General features: G+C 43.0%; 1 protein-coding gene across 1 annotated transcript; it reads right to left on the bottom strand.

Annotated features, from left to right (window-relative positions):
• Positions 1 to 1,666: 1,666 nt before the first annotated feature.
• Positions 1,667 to 18,844, bottom strand: LOC309343844 (pancreatic alpha-amylase-like). The gene is given in 12 exon segments (XM_081865965.1): positions 1,667 to 1,987; positions 2,197 to 2,322; positions 2,462 to 2,583; positions 4,747 to 4,846; positions 6,672 to 6,794; positions 8,596 to 8,729; positions 10,386 to 10,616; positions 11,359 to 11,556; positions 11,848 to 11,994; positions 14,739 to 14,960; positions 18,752 to 18,811; positions 18,813 to 18,844. Coding segments are annotated over 12 exon segments (1,683 nt in total). The 5' UTR covers positions 18,843 to 18,844; the 3' UTR covers positions 1,667 to 1,797.
• Positions 18,845 to 19,972: the final 1,128 nt, after the last annotated feature.

The following is a 19,972-nucleotide window of genomic DNA, read 5'->3' as shown; positions in this document are numbered from 1 at the left end:
AGAGTGTTAACTGCCAAATACTGGAAAGGGGATTTGACTCCAACTAAGGAAGAATGGCAAAAGGAAATGTGTGAGTATGTTGAACTAGCCAAAAGGACAGAAGCAATAAGAAATCACTCGAGCTTAAGGATTAAAAAAGAATGGGATTGTTTAAAAAACTATTTGTGTAAACAGGGTTCCCCAGTCAAAACTTGGATGTGTCTAGAGTAAATTTCACAAAATTAGAAAATTTGTAGAGGAGTTATTATATATAAAGAGAAGGTTGATAGGATTTTGACACAGTACAGAAGAAAATGAAATAGAGAAGCAGCAGCTGTTAAGAGGTAGAGGGAAGTCAAAAATTATTATTTAGAGTATGCATATATATATATAGAAGAATAAAGTATAAGATGTATGTTAATGTAAAGGAAAAGTTGATGTATATCTTGAATTTTAAATTGCAATAAAAAAAGAATTTATTGTGCCACCAACTAGGCAAATCACAGGAGGTGCTGCAAATATGGTCAGAGCTATTGCCAATCCACATTCAAATACCGATTCCTTTAATATAATCAGCTTTACAGTTCCTTGAAATAAAACAGCGTCAAAAATTAAGGTGGTCTTGCAACACCTGCTTTTGAAAAGTTGATCAATGAAACCATGAGCAAAAGCAAGGTTGGCTGTTGATATGCACCAAAGGAAAACAAGCTTTCATATTTGCACAGGTGCAAAGATTTGGGTGGTGAAGCGAAAACAAAAGCTCCCTGCAGCATGTGAACCGTGAGAACTGCTTTCTAAGGTGCTTGAGGTCACCAGGAGTCGCCCAGAGCTAGATTTCTCTTCATGAAATTGTAACCTGTAACTGTTGCACAAATAAGCCCAAACAATATAATAACAGTCAGTATGACCCTATCTCCAAACGTTAATCCCAATGGTTCATTTATCACGCTTAGCTGGGGAAGTTACTACTGTTTCCCACAGGGTGGAGTAGATCACCAGCTTTGCCTTGGGCAAAGCAATGAAGATTTCAAATGGTGAATGATTATCAAGACTCCTTAGACATTCTGCTTGGACTCAGGGATCGATTCCCTTGTCTTTGTAGACACTCCTCCAGCAAACAGTTCTATGCAGGAATGGACTGCATTATTGCATGACACATGGGACCTGCAGCAAAGTGTTGCAGCACGAAGCGCTGTTGGTCAGAGTTCCAGTGGTTCCATTCCACTTCCACCCACCCCAAAGTCCATCACTGTTCAACAACGACTGAGCTCATTTAGTGTTGGTTGACTTGCATTTTTTAAATAAAAAAAAATCTGCAAAACTTTGGGTTTTATTTATGCATACAGAAATATCTAAATATAAAGAAAAAGAAGTCTTCTTAGTGCACACAAAATCCGCATGAGATCAAAAGAAAAAGAGCAAAGATCTGAAGAGCATAAAATTGGCAGGGGTAGCTTGTTTGGGTGGTGGTGGAGAAAGGTGTCCTCTTCAAACAATGGTGGTGATGGAGAAAGGTGTCCTCTTCATTCTTCGTTTGTGAGTTTCCCAGAGGCATGTGGCTGGGTGATGCCAAGAACAAGATGGCACACTAAGATGGCACACTGCTCTCATCCAGCAGGACTTACCTTCTTTGAAGGACGAATGAGAAAGGAATTCTAAAATTCCTTCTAATCAGAAAAGAAAGAAATAAGCTGAGCCAAAAGTGACTTTTATTCATCCGGAGATATTTTATGAGATTTTGCATTTTACTTTAATTTAGCTTCATAAAGCTTAGAAGAACTAAGACCGAAAAACAAACAAAAAGAGATTCAGTGTGGATTACAGCTTGGCTTCGACATGAATAGCAATGAATGGATTTTCAGTTTGGCTGTTCAGTTGAAAATGAGCAGTGCCATTAGCAGCAACGTGGATTTGCGGTCCAGTGCAAAGGTTGCCTTCCTTTCGTCCTGAAATAACATCGCAATAAATGCCAGGGGGAAGACCGGTTGGTAACGTTACCGACAAGGCCCTGTACAAAAGAAAACAAAAATAATAATTGTATTTTTTTAATGCCATTTTACATACTCGGTTTATATGCTTCTGGTCACATTGTCATTCTGGATCATTTGCTTCCCTGGGTGCACAAGCAGACATGCAAAAGACAAGCAGCAAAATTAATCTGCTATACAAATTTGGCAAATGACTTGCTACGCCTTCATCTCTACATAAAAACATTACCTGTCATCATTATTAAACACAACGAATCCTTTGCCATCACGTCCAAATGCCACCTGGTTGTTGTCGTCATCCCACCACCTCGTAATAGGTTGGCCGTACACTACATTTCGGAATATCACCATGTTCCTAGAAATGAGACACGTGTATCACTTCCTTATGCAAAAGGCACAAGTCATTGGAATCCTAAACATCTGGAGAAACAGGCTTTCTCCACCTCAAGAAGGCTCCCGCAGGAACAGATGACACATCTGGCAGCTTCCTTTACCTTATTTGATTCCAACGATGTTCGCAGACCCAGCCATTACCACAGGTGCCATTTGTGTTAATCGTAACAGGTTTAATTGATCCATCACTGTTGCTCGGTGGTCCAACCCAGTCATTTAGGTCCTAGTTATGGAAGATGATATTTAAAGTGATTAGACTATAACATGCCGAATAAAATTTACTGGCCATGAGTCTCAACATGCTGGTTGATGTACCATAAACCAGACCAGGTCTGTCGTAAGTCATGGCAGCATGATAGACTAGTTTATTCCCCAAATGAGTAGTCACGGCCTCCATTTAGAACAGGGGTAGCTAACCTGTGTCCCTCCAACTCTCAGCCCCAACCAGCGTGGGCAATAGTTCGGTATGATGGGATTTGTAGTTGGGCCATGTGACTTATGACAGACCTGGCCTGATTTAAGGTACAACAACAAGGCTTCAAAATTTACTTGATTATACTGGTGAACCTCATAGCAAGCAAAGGTTCTGAGACTCGACTACACTGGTGTGTTAGTCTGTCAGGGTTGGTTCAGATGCAGGTCAGCACTCAAGATGCAGAGACAGGCAGAAAAGTTCGCTCTTTATTCAAGAAAACCGCATACAGCATACCAGGCAGCATTGCTTACAAATAGGAAACTGTTGCCAGAACTGAAGGTATTTGCCTTCTACTTCCCACTGTCTCCTCCCCAGCTGGATGTCTCCCCAGCAGCCTTAAACTATGTCAGGGACCTTGGAGACATGGGAGGAGGGCAGCTTACTACAGCAGGAAAGTCAAGCTCTGCTTATTCAGCCTTTGGCCCCTCCTCTGCTTCATGTCTTGAGTCTGCACTGCTTTCTGCATAGCGTGTTCTCCTTCATGGAGAGCACGTGTTGCGGTGGGGGCCGCCAGGACACTCCAAAGTTGAGGGCCGGGCTAATTGATCATTGGCCCCTGATGCGATTGGGGCTTCCCTTGTTGTTGGGAAAAAGTTAATGTTGCCATTTGTTGATTGACAGCCAGAAATGCTAAAACTCCTCGCACGAGGCTAGGGCTTCCTCTTTTCGACAGTGCATCGGATTGCCCATCCCTCCCTCCCTAGAATAGGGTTGTTCGCTTTGACCTTCCTACGCCTGTCATGGGGTCGTCTGCTTTGGAGCGGGGGCCTGGTAGGAATTATGTCCAACTGGCTGATTGGCTGGGGCCATTTGGTTTTTGCCTACTGCGTAGCAAATCGTCACAACTTGTAAGGTTGCGGTTAGGCATTGGTTTATGGTTTGGTTGGTTGAGGGGCATGGATTGGCTGTGCCTGCCCCTCTAATGCTGCTGCTGCAAGGGATTCTGTTAAAGGAATTGGGGGCTAACTATTGCTTGTCCACTGTCAAGGGGGCTCGGGGCATAGCAATGAGCTCCTGGTTGCATTTGGGCTGAGGGCAGGTTCCCTGCTCCGCGTAACCCGCAAGTGTATTCCCCCATTCTGACTTTCACATCGTGCGGAATGTCAGTCTGTCCCCCACCGTGGGGGCAGATAGTCGCAACCAATGCCTAAGCAACCACTCACAAATTTGTATTTCAATAAAGTTGTGGCCAAAATTATGCCAAAAATCTTAAACAAAAATTCTGTGTGATGTGTGAGTTATGGGGTGGCCCTGGGGACCTCGACACGCAACTGGCTCTTCTCTCTCGCTCAAACCTGTTGCTTCTTCAGCCTCCCACCATTCTGTCCCCCTCTTTCATCCTCTGACCTGTCCTCAGTGTCCCACCACCACTCCCCAGGCTCTGAGCCTTCCTTCTCTCAGGCTTCCCTTAAGGTTCCCCGGCTGTTGCCTCACACCACTCTTCTTCGTCCTGCCAGTCCCTGACATAGCCCATCCTTGCACACTAGGTTTGCTGGCCTGATACTTGTGAGGCACAGCCTCAGGCTAAATTTATTGTGGAAGCCTGCCTAAGTCTATTTTGTGCGTATGGGAGGGAGGAGGGCTTTGCAGTCAGTGATCTCAGTCAAAAACATGAGTCCTCCTTAAATCTCACCAAAACTAATCAAGACAAAAGACTGCTATCCTATGACGGTTACCTGAAATTAAGTCCCACTGAATCCAGTAAATCTTACTTCTGGGTGTAGACATGCACAGGATGACACTGCTAAGTCAACTTAAAGCATAGATTTCAATGGCTGCTCTGGCTTTGGGCCCAAAAAAACCTGTTTTCTAAGTGTCAATACTATCCCTTAAGACAGAACGCCTTTGATATGGAATTAACAAATAGCTGTTGTGATAACAAATAGCTGTTGTGAACCAGAATAAAGTTACCTTTCCATGCTGGATAACTCTTGGCCACCTGTAACTTGACATTATCCGTGTAAATCCGTAGGGGTGAGCAAGCATAAACGCAACTGCCATCTTATAGAGTCTGAAAAATGGATAAGAGGCAGCTAGTTGCCAAAAGTGTACCAAAGTACAGAAAATAAGCAGGCCCAAGAATTTCATATTCTCTTCCAAAGCAACTCCCCATTCCCGATAGTACAGTTCTCAGGTGTCTTTTATTCATACTGTGTATATTGCCAAGTAAACCTGAATTCTGCACCACACTAATAATTCATTATAGGTAGTTTATGTACAAGTGCAGAAGCACCAACATGTTGCCCTCTAGACATTGATGGAGACCAACTCCCATCAGCTGCAGTCAGCATGGTCAATAGCCAAGGATATTAGATGCTAGCACTATCCAGAGGACATTCTGAGTCCTGCCACTTTCTCCAAATATGTACATTTTTAAAACACTGAGTCAGACCAGCAAAAATCTCTTCAATAGGAAGATCATTCAAGCAGAGATTAGATACAGCACAGTAATGTTCCAATTTATAGACAAATAATTACTTTGGATAAATGTAATGATATTTGGAATGACTTTATATAGAATATATGAGGTTACTGATAAAGAAATTAGTATTTGGATAACAAGACTATACACATTTTTATATATTAATGTATGGGAAGACATTTTTAAATATTAATATATGTCCAATAATCCACATTAGCCTAGGCTTCATCAGTAGAACAGGCTCATATGTAATAATAATAATAATAATAATAATAATAATAATAATAATAATAATAATAATAAATTTTATTTATATCCCACCCTCCCCAGCCGAAGCCAGGCTCAGGGCGGCTAACAACAATCAAATAATCAAACAATCAAAGAATCCAACATTTTAAAAACATTTCATTATAAAAATTAATTAAAATCAAATTGATGGCAACCGTTAAGCAAAATTCTGTGCAGGTTGCCAGAGGAGGGAGTCAGGCTGCGCCCTAACCAAAGGCCTGGTGGAACAACTTTGTCTTGCAGGCCCTGCGGAAAGATGTCAGGTCCCACAGGGCCCTAGTCTCTTGTGACAGAGTGTTCCACCAGATTGGAGCCGCAGCCGAGAAAGCCCTGGCTCTAGTTGAGGCCAGCCTAACCTCTCTGTGGCCTGGGACCTTCAGGATGTTTTTGTTTGAAGACGTAAGTTCCTCTGTGGGGCATACCAGGAGAGGCGGTCCCGTAGGTACGAGGGTCCTAGGCCATATAGGGCTTTAAAGGTTAAAACCAGCACCTTAAACCTGATCCTGTACTCCACCGGGAGCCAGTGCAGCGGGTATAGTACCGGATGAATGTGATCTCGCAGCAAGGACCCCATAAGGAGTCTCGCCATGGCATTCTGCACCCGCTGGAGTTTCTGGGTCAGTCTCAAGGGCAGCCCCACGTAATGTTACAGGATAGTGGATCTTATAGAACAGTAGTGGCGAAACAAGGCTGATATACCAGAAATCCTTGTCTTAGACTCTGTGAAAGGATTCTGTGGAACTGTAACAACCCTTCATGTGGATTATTGGACTCTACGAATAGACAGGTGGAACAGATACTTATACTTGTATGGACCTTATGCATGAACTGACTAGAGAATGAACTGATCCACTGGGTCTTCTGCTTTTCTTGTTGAACTTTATGAGACTTCCGCTGAAATCTACAATTTGATACAATGAATAGTATAGCTTACTTATTCAAAAGTGCAGCCGGTTACGTCTTGTGTGTTTATTGAGAATATTTCATGTAACCATAGGTTTGTTGTTGTTGGGTACCCAGCAGACCAATAGGATTCCTTCTCTTTTGAACTGCTTTTGATATCAACATGCCTGGATATTCAGACCTCAGGAAATAAACATTGTTGCTCAATAAGGACGCTCCTTACCTTGGGTTCCAGAAAGTAAGAATGGAGGCTCCACCAGCACCATGGCCCCTCTGGTTGTCATGGTTATCTACAAAGACAACGGCTTTGTCAGAAGGCATCAAACTCCAGTTTTCTCCCCAGCGCCTAAATTGTGAAGAAACAATCAAAACTTTATTCACAATTCACTTTGGTGCAAACTATTGTTTGTTTACCAGGTATATTTTTTTAGCTCATGACACAATCTCTGAGGGGGTGACAGCCAAACTGAAACAAAAACCATTCCAGACAGCTTAAGAGCAGGTAAAAGCACAGCTTTAGAAGTTTGGTGAAGATGGTGATAACGATGATAATGATTAATTTGATTTACATACTGCCTTTTATCAAGAGATAAAACACATTTTACAGAGCATAATAATAATAACATAATAAAAAGCATGATGATAGATAGCATTAAAAAATAATAATCATGATAACGGCCTGATAATCCCCACCTTTAACAGGCCATAGATTATTTAATGGCCAAAGGCCTTGAAAAAGAGGAATGGTTTGCTTGGCACCTAAAGCCATGTAATGATGGTGCTAGGTGAGCTTCTCTGGGGAGAGCATTGCACAGTTGAGGAACCATCACAGAAAAGGCCCATTCTTGTGTTCAGGGACAGTTTTTAGAAATAATTTTATTATTTCTTGTTGGTGTCCTTGTTTCTCAATTTGATCCTTTTTACATGGTTTTGTATGTTTTGCTGTATTCTATACGTTGCAATTTGCTGCTATTTTACTGATTACAGTCATAGCTCAGGTTACATACGCTTCAGGTTACATACGCTTCAGGTTACAGACTCTGCAAACCCAGAAATAGTACCTCGGGTTAAGAACTTTGCTTCAGGATGAGAACAGAAATCGGCAGCGCGGCAGCAGCAGGAGGCCCCATTAGCTAAAGTGGTGCTTCAGGTTAAGAACAGTTTCAGGTTAAGAATGGACCTCCAGAACAAATTAAGTTCTTAACCCAAGGTACCACTGTATAATTAGTAATTCTTTACTGTAATAAATGTAAACTGTTAAATTATTATTTGCTGATGTTTAATTTTACTGTTTACTATTGGATTCTAATGGATTGTTGAATATTGCTTTATTTGAAATAAATTGTTTGTTTTAAAGTTATTGTGACTTTTTATATAGGATCTGATTGCTACTATTAATGTTTGATGTTTTATTATTATTATTGTGTGTATTGGAAGCCTCCCAGAGTGGCTGGGAAAACCCAGCCAGATGGGCGGGCTATAAATAAATTATCGTCGTCATCATCATCATCGCCACCCTCTGGACCTCTCAGGGAGGGGGAACATCAAGAAGGGCCTCAGGTGACAAGCACAGGGTCTGGGTTGGTTCATATGGAGAGAAGTGGTTCTTAAGTTATTGAGGTCCTGAACTGCATAAGAATTTATAGGTCAACACCAGCACTTTGAATTGGACCTGGAAACTAACTGGCAGCCAGTAAAGCCAGGTCAGGATTGGGGTTATAAAAGCACCTAGAATCTGTCATAAAACAGGTAATAAAATACTCAGAATTGCAGTGGCAGCTAATGCTCCATAACCTCTTGGGCAAATGGACCAAAATGCCAAAAGCGTTGGATCCATTTGGGTTTTCAGGGGAAAGAAATTCCAGTCAGGGAACCACTACACATTTTTGCATTTTTATTTTTTAAAAAAGGAGAGGGGGGGAGGAATAATCCTGTCCTTCCTATTATAGGCAGAAAAGCACACCTGTGGAGTTTCATATAGAAACCCCACTCCTGTTGTAGGCCATGATTGTATTATTACGCTAGCAATGGGGGGGACGGACATCTGCAGTGTTTGGCTTCCATCTGCATGCGGGGGGGGGGTGCCCTCTGCACCCCACCCTCAGTGTGTGGGCCCCTGGGCATGGATTGAGTCTAAAGCAATTTACTTTAAATTTGCCATCTTTTCTCCGTTCCATTTGCGGAGGACTGTTCCGAGTTCTGCGCCATATTTAAACTCAGTCACCCGGCCGTTTCTGAAGTATTCAGAGCTGTGGACCGCTTCACCGCCCAAGTCAATTACCTGGAAAAAGCCGGGGGAAGACACAGAGAAAAAGGATACACGATATTGATTTCAATTTGCTGCAGAAACCAACATCACTGAGAGAAGGTAGGCTACTGCAGGAATAGTCGGCGAGCTGAACTAAGACGTAAATATCTTGTGGTACGTACTGTGTTACATCTAGTGGTATCAATTTCGACTTATCTCCAATATGGTTTCGGCTATTATGGCCGTTACCTTATGGAGTTGGTTTCCTCTGGGCTCTAGCATCTTACACTTTTGAAACGAGGCACTAGCGTGAACAATGGGAATATATCAGGACGTGAAGCAGCTGACCTGAAGCACTTTTAAGTCCCACCAATCACAATGCACTAAAATTAACGGTTCTTACAAAGGGCTCCACACGGAACAGCAAACTCCTTCCCAACTCAATATTTGCACTAGCAGCAGTTGTGCCCAAGTGTATCAGTTCTTCCATTCTTTTAAGCAATGTCTAAGGGTTGACTTGGGACACGGGTGGCGCTGTGGGTTAAACCACAGAGCCTAGGACTTGCCGACCAGAAGGTTGGCGGTTCGAATTCCCACAATGGGGTGAGTTCCCATTGCTCGGTCCCTGCTCCTGCCAACCTAGCAGTTCAAAAGCACATCAAAGTGCAAGTAGACAAATAGGTACTGCTCCGGCAGGAAGGTAAACGGTGTTTCTGTGTGCTGCTCCGGTTCGCCATAAGCGGCTTAGTTATGCTGGCCACATGACCCGGAAGCTGTACACCAGCTCCCTCGGACAGTAAAGCAAGATGAGCGCCGCAACCCCAGAGTCAGCCACAACCTGACCTAATGGTCAGGGGTCCCTTTACCTTTACCTTTAAGGGTTTACTTGGAGAAAATAATTGCCTTGCTGGGTAAGACCAAAGCTCCATGAGGTCTAGCATTCTGTTCCAAACAGCAGATGCCCATGTATCTGGCATTCGGAGCATACAAGTTAGACTTCCAGCAAAATGTTGCATTGTGGAGTGCTTCCTGTCCACCTGTCTGAACCTGGTTGGATGAGGAGGATAGCTGGGAGCCGCCAGCCCAAGAGTCCCCCAGGGACAGAAAGCATGTTGTCAGGGACTGTGCTGAGGAGGGCTGCACTGAGGAGGAATGGTGGGATCCACCCCCTCCCCCTGCCTCTTCCCAGGAGCAGGAGGACAGTATAGATTTGGAACAGTGGTTTGCAGAGGGGCCTAATTCAGAAGGCAGAAGCTGGGAAATACTGGATGGGGAACAGCTAGGAGAAGAAACACTGGAAGGGAGAGGGTTAACAGATTCACAGTCTCTGGACAGCATTCCTCTGCTCAGCCCAAGGTAAAAAAGAGCTCAGAAAGTGGCAGAAAAGAAAGCACAGTGGGTACAAACTCAGATTACAAGGTTAGGAGTGACGTAGATTAATAGGAATGGAAGAGGGTGTAATCCTTAATTGGGAACACCACCATTTCTAGGAGATGTGTTCTTCGTTCTCGTGCTGTGATTATTAAAGTTTCGAACAGGTAAGGCTTTCCTTTCTTTGATCTTCTTATCTACTGCCACAGGGGGAGGAAGCCAATTCCCCGAAGCCTGACACATAAGTAAGTAGGGCATGCAGAACAGTTTGAACACTGGAAAGTGCTAGACAAAATGCTTAAAATTCCTGTTACTTACCTCCTGATACACAAAAGGCCGTGAACCTTTGGCAAACCACCGTGTGTTGAGGTCATGTGCTTTGCTTAAAATAGCAGCGATGTCCTCAGGCCACATGTGCTTGGAAGCATCGATTCGGAACCCTGCTACACCAATATCAATCAGGTGGTTGAGGTAGTCGGCCATTTTTGAACGCACGTCATCCCTCCTTTGTGTGAGGTCGACAAGACCAGACAGGCGACAGTTGCGAACCTGTGCGTGTGGAGAAAACCACCATTGGTTCAGCGGCCAAAGCATAAACACGCAATGCCCAAAGTACTTGTGACAGCTGCCCAACACCTATCCTGAACAAAAGCTCTTAGGATCTACTGACCCCACCAATTTATTCATCTCCACCCCCATCATCCAGCCCATCCAGCGCTGAGGGCCTTCTGGTGGTTCCCTCTCTGTGAGAAGTGAGGTTACAGGGAACCAGGCACAGGGCCTTCTCGGTATTGGCACCTGCCCTGTGGAACGCCCTCCCAGCAGATGTCAAGGCAATAAACAACTATTTTGCTTTTAAAAGACAACTAAAGGCGGCCCTGTTTAGGGAAGTTTTTAAAGTCTGACACTGTATTGTTTTTAATATTTTGTTGGAAGCCACCCAGAGTGGCTGGCGAAACCCAACCAGATGGGCGGGGTATAAATATATTATTATTATTATTATTATTATTATTATTATTATTATTATTATTAGCCATTTAAAGAACAAAAAATACATTTGGAACACAATTTCAAACCTAAGACCCAATAAGATCCCGAGAAGGAAATAAATGGTATTGGTAGGAGCTTAGCTATATTGTAAGAGGGGAAGCTGGAGTCTTCCAAGTGTCACTGGGCTCCAACTCCCATGATGCCTTAACCAAGGGCCACATTGCCGAGACTGATGGGAGATGAAGTCCAACAGCATCTTAAGAGAGCCAGGGATATCAGGTATCAACAGTGTAAAGCTTACCTGAACAGGATCACTGTAATTCTCAATATCCCCACTGGGTGTTTTGCATATCTCGTCATTGAAATCAAAGCTAGAGTATGGGACAGCTGGGAAATCTCGGGTCCCTGCATTGAAATAACTGCCACAAGTCCCCCGGTTCCCAGAGCCAGTCCCAGAGCCACACATATGGTTGATCACAACGTCCACATAGATATACACCTGCGGAAGATACAAGCAGCAAAGTTGTATAGTGGTTAGCAAGCCACTTATTTTCAGTAATCTGTTTTAGCTTCTTCTAGCATCTCTCTATTTCCGTTCAGGTTTCTAGTCCTTAGCGTTCAGGATGTAGCCTTCCCAATATTCCAGCGTGGGAAGGCTTCCCGTCATTTTTGTCTCAGAATTTTGCAGTCTTACCATTTTAATTGATTCTTGGTTTATTATGTTTTTCAACGTTCTTTGGGTTGGAAAGCAGGATTGTCCAAAAATAAATAACCACCGAAAGCCACTTACTCCGACATTGTTGCACCTGGCCACCATGTCTCTAAATTCATTTTCATTTCCAGAACGCGAACATAACTTGTAACTGATTGGTTGATATCTTTCCCACCACGGCCTCCAGGGACTTGTAACGACAAGGTTTTCATTTGGAGGAGAAACCTATATAATTCAAAAATGTAGTGAGCGAGTAGGAGATAAAAACGTAATTGAACTCTTTCTATCAGTCTGATGTTTGAAGGTAGATAGGCCCCTTTTAAATCATAGTTTGAACTAAAGAATGTGACGGATGTGACAATAAATACAGCAGTGCAAACATTAGCAATTATGTTAAGGATGGTTAGTTTTGGTAGGTGTGTGTGTGTGTATGGGGTTTGTAATGCCCCCTCCAAGATAATTTCTGTGGGGTCACAGACCCTGAATCCCTTACTCATCATACACTTTTATTACCTTCAAGTATTCTTAACTGATGCATAACAATAGCTATCTCCATATGGAGATGCTATTCTCCATATGGGTTCATTTCAAATGCCAATACCTTGGCTATGTAGCATTTTATGTAATCCAGAAGTGGCCCATGGGAAAGCTCACTGGAATAATGTTACCATCTTTTCTTCACATCTGAAGCTGGGAGGCCAGGCCTCAACTTCCACTATCTGGGCACCATGGACCACAATGTCCCCTCTCTAGTGTCTGACTGCTACATTTCAGATAGATGGGGAGCATGAAAAATGGCTTCCCAAGCGAAAGGGGGGAAAAATGTATCATATGATATGGGAAGAAAGTGGGATTTTTCAAGATAATAACCATCCCACAATCCAACTGCACAAACTCAGGTATTAGTATCGGATGCAGGGATCGTGAGGTATGTTCCGGTTTGGCCTTAGGACAGGCATAGGCAAACTCGGCCCTCCAGATGTTTTGGGACTACAGCTCCCATCATCCCTGACCACTGGTCCTGTTAGCTAGGAATGATGGGAGCTGTAGTCCCAAACCATCTGGAGGGCCGAGTTTGCCTATGCCTGCCTTAGGAGGTATATTCTGGTTTGGCCTCAGCTTTACTTTTAAAAGCTAATTTCTAGCTCTTGTGATTGCAAAGGCAGTTTTAAAGGCATGCCGCTGGTGCTTGCAATATCTTAGAAGTCGTGATGGGAGAGGATTTGCTCAGTGGGATTTCCAGTTCTTAGGGCCCAGAGTTTCAGTAGCCTGCCTAGCTCTTTTATCATTTATTCCGCAGAACCAGAATAAGTGATTAAAATTATATATATATATATATATATATAAGGTTATAATATAAGGTTATTTTTTATATATATATATATATATATATATATATATATATATATATATGTTATTCATTCATTCCATTTTACAGCAGCAGTTTCCCAAGAAGTTTGCAGTGGTATATAAGGTTCTCCCTTGCCAACAAAGGTCCATATAGTTAAAGCCATGGTTTTCCCAGTAGTGATGTATGGAAGTGAGAGCTGGACCATCAAGAAGGCTGATCGCCGAAGAATTGATGCTTTTGAATTATGGTGCTGGAGGAGACTCTTGAGAGTCCCATGGACTGCAAGAAGATCAAACCTATCCATTCTTAAGGAAATCAGCCCTGAGTGCTCACTGGAAGGACGGATTGTGAAGTTGAGGCTCCAATACTTTGGCCACCTCATGAGAAGAGAAGACTCCCTGGAAAAGACCCTGATGTTGGGAAAGATTGAGGGCACAAGGAGAAGGGGATGACAGAGGATGAGATGGTTGGGCAGTGTTCTCGAAGCTCCAAACATCAGCCTGACCAAATTGCGGGAGGCAGTGGAAGACAGGAAGGCCTGGCGTGCTCTGGTCCATGGGGTCACGAAGAGTCCATGGGGTCACGACTAAACGACTAAACGACTAAACAACAACATAAGGTTCTCCAACCTCCACAGCAATTTTATCCTCAAAACAACCCTGCGAAGTAGGACAGGGATCTGACTGGTCATCCCCACTGAACTTGATGCCTGATTCCCACATGCTAGCTCTTAAATACGTGGCAAGTGTCTCGATTTGTATAACATATCCTGGTCCAGCCTTTAGTGAGACACATTCTGTTGCTATCTCAGTACAGAGCATTCACAAACCCTGCTACTAAAGTTCATTGACTAGGACTTCTTTTTCTAAACTCTATTAATATTTAACCTAGTGCAAATCCTCAATAAATGGTATTCTGGTAAACTGAGGGCAAGTTCACACAATCACCTGCTGGGAATTGTTGCCTTATAGTGGACAGAGCAGGCAGATACACTCCTCCCCATTAGGCATATTTAGCTATCGTGTAAGTCAGTCACTCCATGATTTGGTCTACAGGCGGAGAAGACCGATTTGTGTGATTCTTCCCCTCTTTAAGGGGGGAGAAAAATATTACATTAAATCCAACAGTGGAGGTAGAAGATAGCCTTCCTAGGCATGAATTTGTCAAACTACACACTACATGTTATGTGAAGAAAGACGTTCTTTCGTCTGACCTGAACCTTCAAACATGGCCCAAGGTTTTAGTATTTCTAACATTCATTTGATGGCCGCAAGTTCTATTATTACGATAGAAGAGAAAATGTTCTCCCTATTTGCTTTCTCCAGATCAGGCATCATTTTATCCAGTTCTGTCATATCCTCCTTTGTTCTAAGCGAAGAAACTCCAGCACAGTAGCCATATGAGATGCCATTTTCCTCAACCTTTTCCAGCTCCACAATATCCTTTGCGAGGTGAGGCCTAGACAAACGTGGGTTTATCAATGGAGCATCCATCTCATACATGCATGGTGAGAAGACTATGAATGTATTAACTGGGTGCTATGAACTGGATGGTAGAAACTCATCCAGAATCTACCAGATAGTTATTTTGTCTTCAGCAAACAAGAGAGAGTACTAACCTGGACACCTGCAAATCCATTTGGGGCTAAGTAACGTTCACATTCAAGAGCAATGTCAATCCAGCGCCACTCAAAGAGGTGGACAATAGATGTCCTTACGGGCTTCGGATTGGTCTTGTATTGGGTCCAGCAAAGTCCAAAGGCCGCCAGGAGAAGAAGAAACAGGTTCTTCATGTTGTCCTTGACACTTGGCGACATCCTTCTCAACAGCCTTCTGCACTTCTGAAGGGAGAGCAAAGCACAGTTTAACAATTGCACCCCGACACTCCACCTTGTAGCATGCACTTTTAAAGCACAGTTGACTGTGGGAAATCTGTGGCACAGGCTGCTACCAATAATATAAATGTCAGTGGGGTGAAAGAGACAGTGCTTGTTGATTTAATGTGGTCAACATGTTGGACAAGTTCAGAAATCTATAGTGAGTCTCTGCATTCGGTCCCAATCACAGACATTCCAAGTGTCCCTATTTTCCAGGGACAGTTCTGGATTTACAGAAGCCAGGATTTGATCCAAGACTGTTCTGCTATTGTCACTATTTTCATCAGAGAAATGTCGGAGGGTATGGAGTTATGTGACCCCTGAGCTAAGAAGATAAATAACTATGCAACCTTTAGAAGACATCTGAAGGCAGCCCTGTATAGGGAAGTTTTTAAACGTTTAACGTTTTATTATGTTTCTATATATGCTGGGGCAACCCACTCAGATGGTGGGGTAAAAATAATAAAAGTAATATTATTATGGGATAGGATGTCACTGTTTTCAGTGGAGAAATGCTGGGGGGTATGCAATCACACACAGAGACTGTGATAAACACAGATTTCATCAGGATTAGGGTCATGCGTGTGGCCATACCAAATTGAAGCACGGAGAGAGTGCATTCACCTCAGCATTCATGAACTTAGGAGTCTAGAATAAGGGAAGTTCTGTCAACCACAGAAGGGCAAAAACCCATGTGCAATACCCACCCTTGCTCATGTTTCTTCAGAATAATAATTTTAGAAATCCTGAATTTTGTCTCAGGCCAGGGCATGAGATGAGAGTTTCACCTGGCTTAAATTTGCTGTTCCAAAGATCCTCGTTTTAAATTCTGTATTTTAGCTCTCAGTTTTGAATATGTTATTATCTCACACTGAGCCCCGAGAGAGAGAATGGTTTTGCATGTTGCTGCAGGCACTGCTTTTTCGGCACAGGAATGTGACTCGTTTAAAAACATTAAATCATAATAAATATAAATCCATTGCAGCATCGTATCAAACTGGAAAGGGCACAACGCTGCTATATTGAGGTGGTGTGCATTCAATCCTCCCCGATTCCTGATCCAATAATCTGACCTATGTTTTAAACATTCACTTTTGCCAAAGTTCCCTAGGTGATATTGAATAGCACAGCTTCATTTCCCCTAACTGAGCTTGCTTAATCAAAGAAAAGAACTTGTCAAACGAATTCCAGTTAAAGCTTTGCCCAACCCCAGCTGCCAGACCCAACGAGAGCTCTTTGCAAAGCTCTCAGCACGTTAGCAACACTTCAAACTGGATTTAACATTCTAAATTTTTAACCAATTTTTTAAAAAAAACAACAAAAAACCCTGAGCTGTTAGAAAGCCCAGATGTAACACCGTGCAAGTTGGCGTTAGAATACCTTAGTTACTCTGGCAACAAAACAAATCGGAGAATTGACAGATGTGACTGCTGAAGGCTGAGATTACAAACTACAATGATGAGGAACATCTTTCTTTCCACTTTTGGTGTCCGTTTAGGATCCCGGATCTATTTAGCAGGAATGTTCAATAAAAGATCATTCTGCTTTTTTCTTGGATTTTCCCATCAAAAGTCAAACTGTAGAGCCCTGACATGGGTGGATGCCTAAATCTTCCCCTCCTTGATTTTCAAAGCCTGCTGGTTTATACAACAGCAGTGACAAAAGTGGCACCATGTGTTGGGTTGAAATAAACGACAGACGAATGACAAGTGTCATATGGGAGGCATCTCTCGAGCATGTCTCGGGGAGTCCCTTTTATTGAATATTACAGCATTGCCACATATGTGCTTGCTGCTGATTGGTTAACACAAATACAATGCAAAGGTTGCATATAGATTAAAGGTTGGGAAAGGGAACACAGAATTGGACAGGCATGAAAACCTCCTTATTAAACTATTACTAGTGATTGATATAGCGAGACTTAAAAGAACATAACTATCGCATTCCGTAGATGTGGTCAACCATGCATTGAGAACAGGTCAGGGTACGATGTGTCATGAACTCAATGTGAACAAAACATTCTAGGGTGGGTGAGGAAGGAACACTTCAGGGGTTTGCCAGAGTCATGTGCAGAAGCAAAACTTCCCATCAACCATGACCACCTCACTGTAGGTACTGGCTACCTGTGCCAGCTAACCATAAGGAAGGAAGGGACCAAATTATGAGTTCAGCTTGCATTAGTGACTCAGAGCTCTAAGCACTACACACATCAGCTCTATCTGTGGCACAGTTCTGTAGCAGACCAGCCTTTCACTCAGGTATTTTCTTTTGGGGGGTTGGGGGGTGGGAGAACACCTAAGCCCATAAAAACAGACTCATTGCCTTGTATGATCAGACAAAGGTCCAGGTTCTGTTTGTAACAGAAGTCCCCGCTATGCCTCATACTAAGCAAGCCCTTTGGCTAATTCCCACATATATAATGGTACAGTGGTACCTTGGGTTACAGATGCTTCAGGTTACAGACGCTTCACGTTACAGACTCCGCTAACCCAGAAATAGTACCTCGGGTTAAGAACTTTGCTTCAGGATGAGAACAGAAATCGTGCTCCGGCGGCGCGGCATCAGCAGGAGGCCCCATTAGCTAAAGAGGTGCTTCAGGTTAAGAACAGTTTCAGGTTAAGAACGGACCTCCGGAACTAATTAAGTTCTTAACCCAAGGTACCACTGCATAAGCAAAGCCATCTCCCTAAACAGGGGCAGTCTGGAATTTGAATCTATAGTATGTTTGGTGTTCTATCATGTTTTTATATGTGCTGGAAGCGGCCCAGAGTGGCTGGGGCAACCCAACCAGTTGGGTGGGAGATAAATAAAATTGTTGTTGTTGTTGTTGTCTCTTCCAAAACAAGAGTCTTGCCCTCTAGTGGTCCCCAGTTAGCTAAGTATTGCAGACCCCTTATTTTTCAAAAGCCAAGCTATGGGCCCCCTACTTTAGAAAGAAGGAAAAAAAGTTACATTTCCATGGGAGCTTTTGTTATGTGAATGGTGCCACAGACCCACTGGGCAGGTTACCACCAACTGGGAAGGCGGCTAGTCCAGCTAAAGGGCTACAGGATCACCAACCTCTGCTATGTACCAAAAAGACTGAAAATGTCTTTTGTTATGTTCATCACTCTGCTCTGTGCCAACAGATCAGGCTGTAACCTTTCCCTTCCCTTTGTCTTACAATAATATACATGCTTAAAACAGCCATAAAAACACAACTCTCTTAATGTAAGCAGTGGGAAGAAGTTGGCCCCATTTCACTCTCTATTCCATGTGCCTGGGTAGCTCAGTCGGTTACGGCGTCGTGCTGATAACGCCGGGGTTGCAGGTTCGATGCCCGTACAGGACAGTTTCGTAGTTCTGCATTGCAGGGGGGCTGACTAGATCAGGGGTCAGCAAACCTTTTCAGCAGGGGGCCGGTCCACTGTCCCTCAGACCTTGTGGGAGGGCCGGATTATAATTTGGGAGGAAAAAATAAACGAATTCCTATGCACCAAAAATAACCCAGAGATGCATTTTAAATAAAAGGACACATTCTACTCATGTAAAAACACACTGATTCCCAGACCGTCCGCAGGCCAGATTTAGAAGGCAATTGGGCCAGATCCGGCCCCCGGGCCTTAGTTTGCCTACCCATGGACTAGATGATTCTCAGGGTCACTTCCAACTCTATGATTCTATTACTCTATGTTGCTCAAGAAACCTTTCAAATGATCCCACCCTACCGCATATCACCTCTGTAGATTGGAAAGCATACAAATTGGTTGAAATACCTCAGGGAAAAGTGCGCGCGGTCTTTTCACCAAATGCAGCCAAGTCACTCCTCGCAACGCAGGCCGAGGTCGCTTGCACTCCAGCATTCATAGTAAGCTGCCAGGAAGCGGATTTTGCCACATTGACTTTTAGGCAGCAAGGGCATGAAGATTCATCCCCCCCATACACCCCCCACAACTCTGAAACGCAGTGGGTTGGACTAGATGCCTTGCGTGGTCCCTTCCAACTTTACAATTCTATTATTCTATGTCCTAGGCTATGTAAATATTATTCCCACTCACATAAACTGCAAGGAAACTGAGGCGCTCCTCCATTCATCCTCATCCTCAGATGGATACTTATTGTTATTATTGTTATTATTTTTTATTATTTTTTATTTTTTATTATTATTTTAGGAAGAGAGAAGGTGGCCAATTTCTGACTGGGCAAGTGGTTGGAAGAAGGGACCTCACCAAAGTTAAGGCCTTCTGGGACATTATTTACAATGAATTAAAAAAGATATTAAAATATAATTTCAGTAAAAAACCAGAGGCATTCTTACTGGGGCTAATTAGTGAAGAAATTCATTAAAAAGATGTAAATTTATTCATGTACGCCACAACCGCAGTAAGAATCCTCCTGGCCCAAAGATGGAAACAGCAAGAACTCCCCACATTGGAGGACTGGCAGATAAAAATGGTAGAATTTGCGGAGTTGGCGAAGTTGACGGGGAAAATCAGGAATTGGCCCGATGAAAGATTTCCAAAGGACTGGAGCAAATTTATTTATTATTTGAAAGAAAACTGTACTTACTTGAAAACGTTTGTAGCTTTAACATGAAATGTTTAGTAATGTGAAATTAAGATGATAATTTACAAATGAGAGAGTGATTTTTAAAAAAATGCTGATATAAAGTAAAAAAGTGATTATGGAAATATGGTAGATACGTTAATGTTATAGGGAAGTCAGAAAGAGGGAGGGAAGGAGGTCAATGCTCCCTCTGAGCAAATAATGTAAGTTGTGAATATGCGTACTGAATTAAAATGAAATATGGAAAACTCAATAAAAATTATTATTTAAAATAAAAAAAGGAAGAAGGGCTGCCTCACCTACAGTCATTAGCTGCATAAGCTTTTGCTCTTCAATGGCACCCTGAGACTGATGGGCAGAATTTCTCAGAACCCCATGGATCGAGTGGCGGGTGGGCTCTGATGACTCTGAATCCATGCCTGAGCCAATCA

The sequence above is a fragment of the Podarcis erhardii genome (assembly GCF_964252035.2).
Source record: "Podarcis erhardii genome assembly, chromosome: 6".
In the NCBI taxonomy this organism is placed as follows: domain Eukaryota; kingdom Metazoa; phylum Chordata; class Lepidosauria; order Squamata; family Lacertidae; genus Podarcis; species Podarcis erhardii.
Note: the sequence above shows the minus strand (reverse complement) of the source record. Positions and strands in the feature narration are given on the sequence as shown.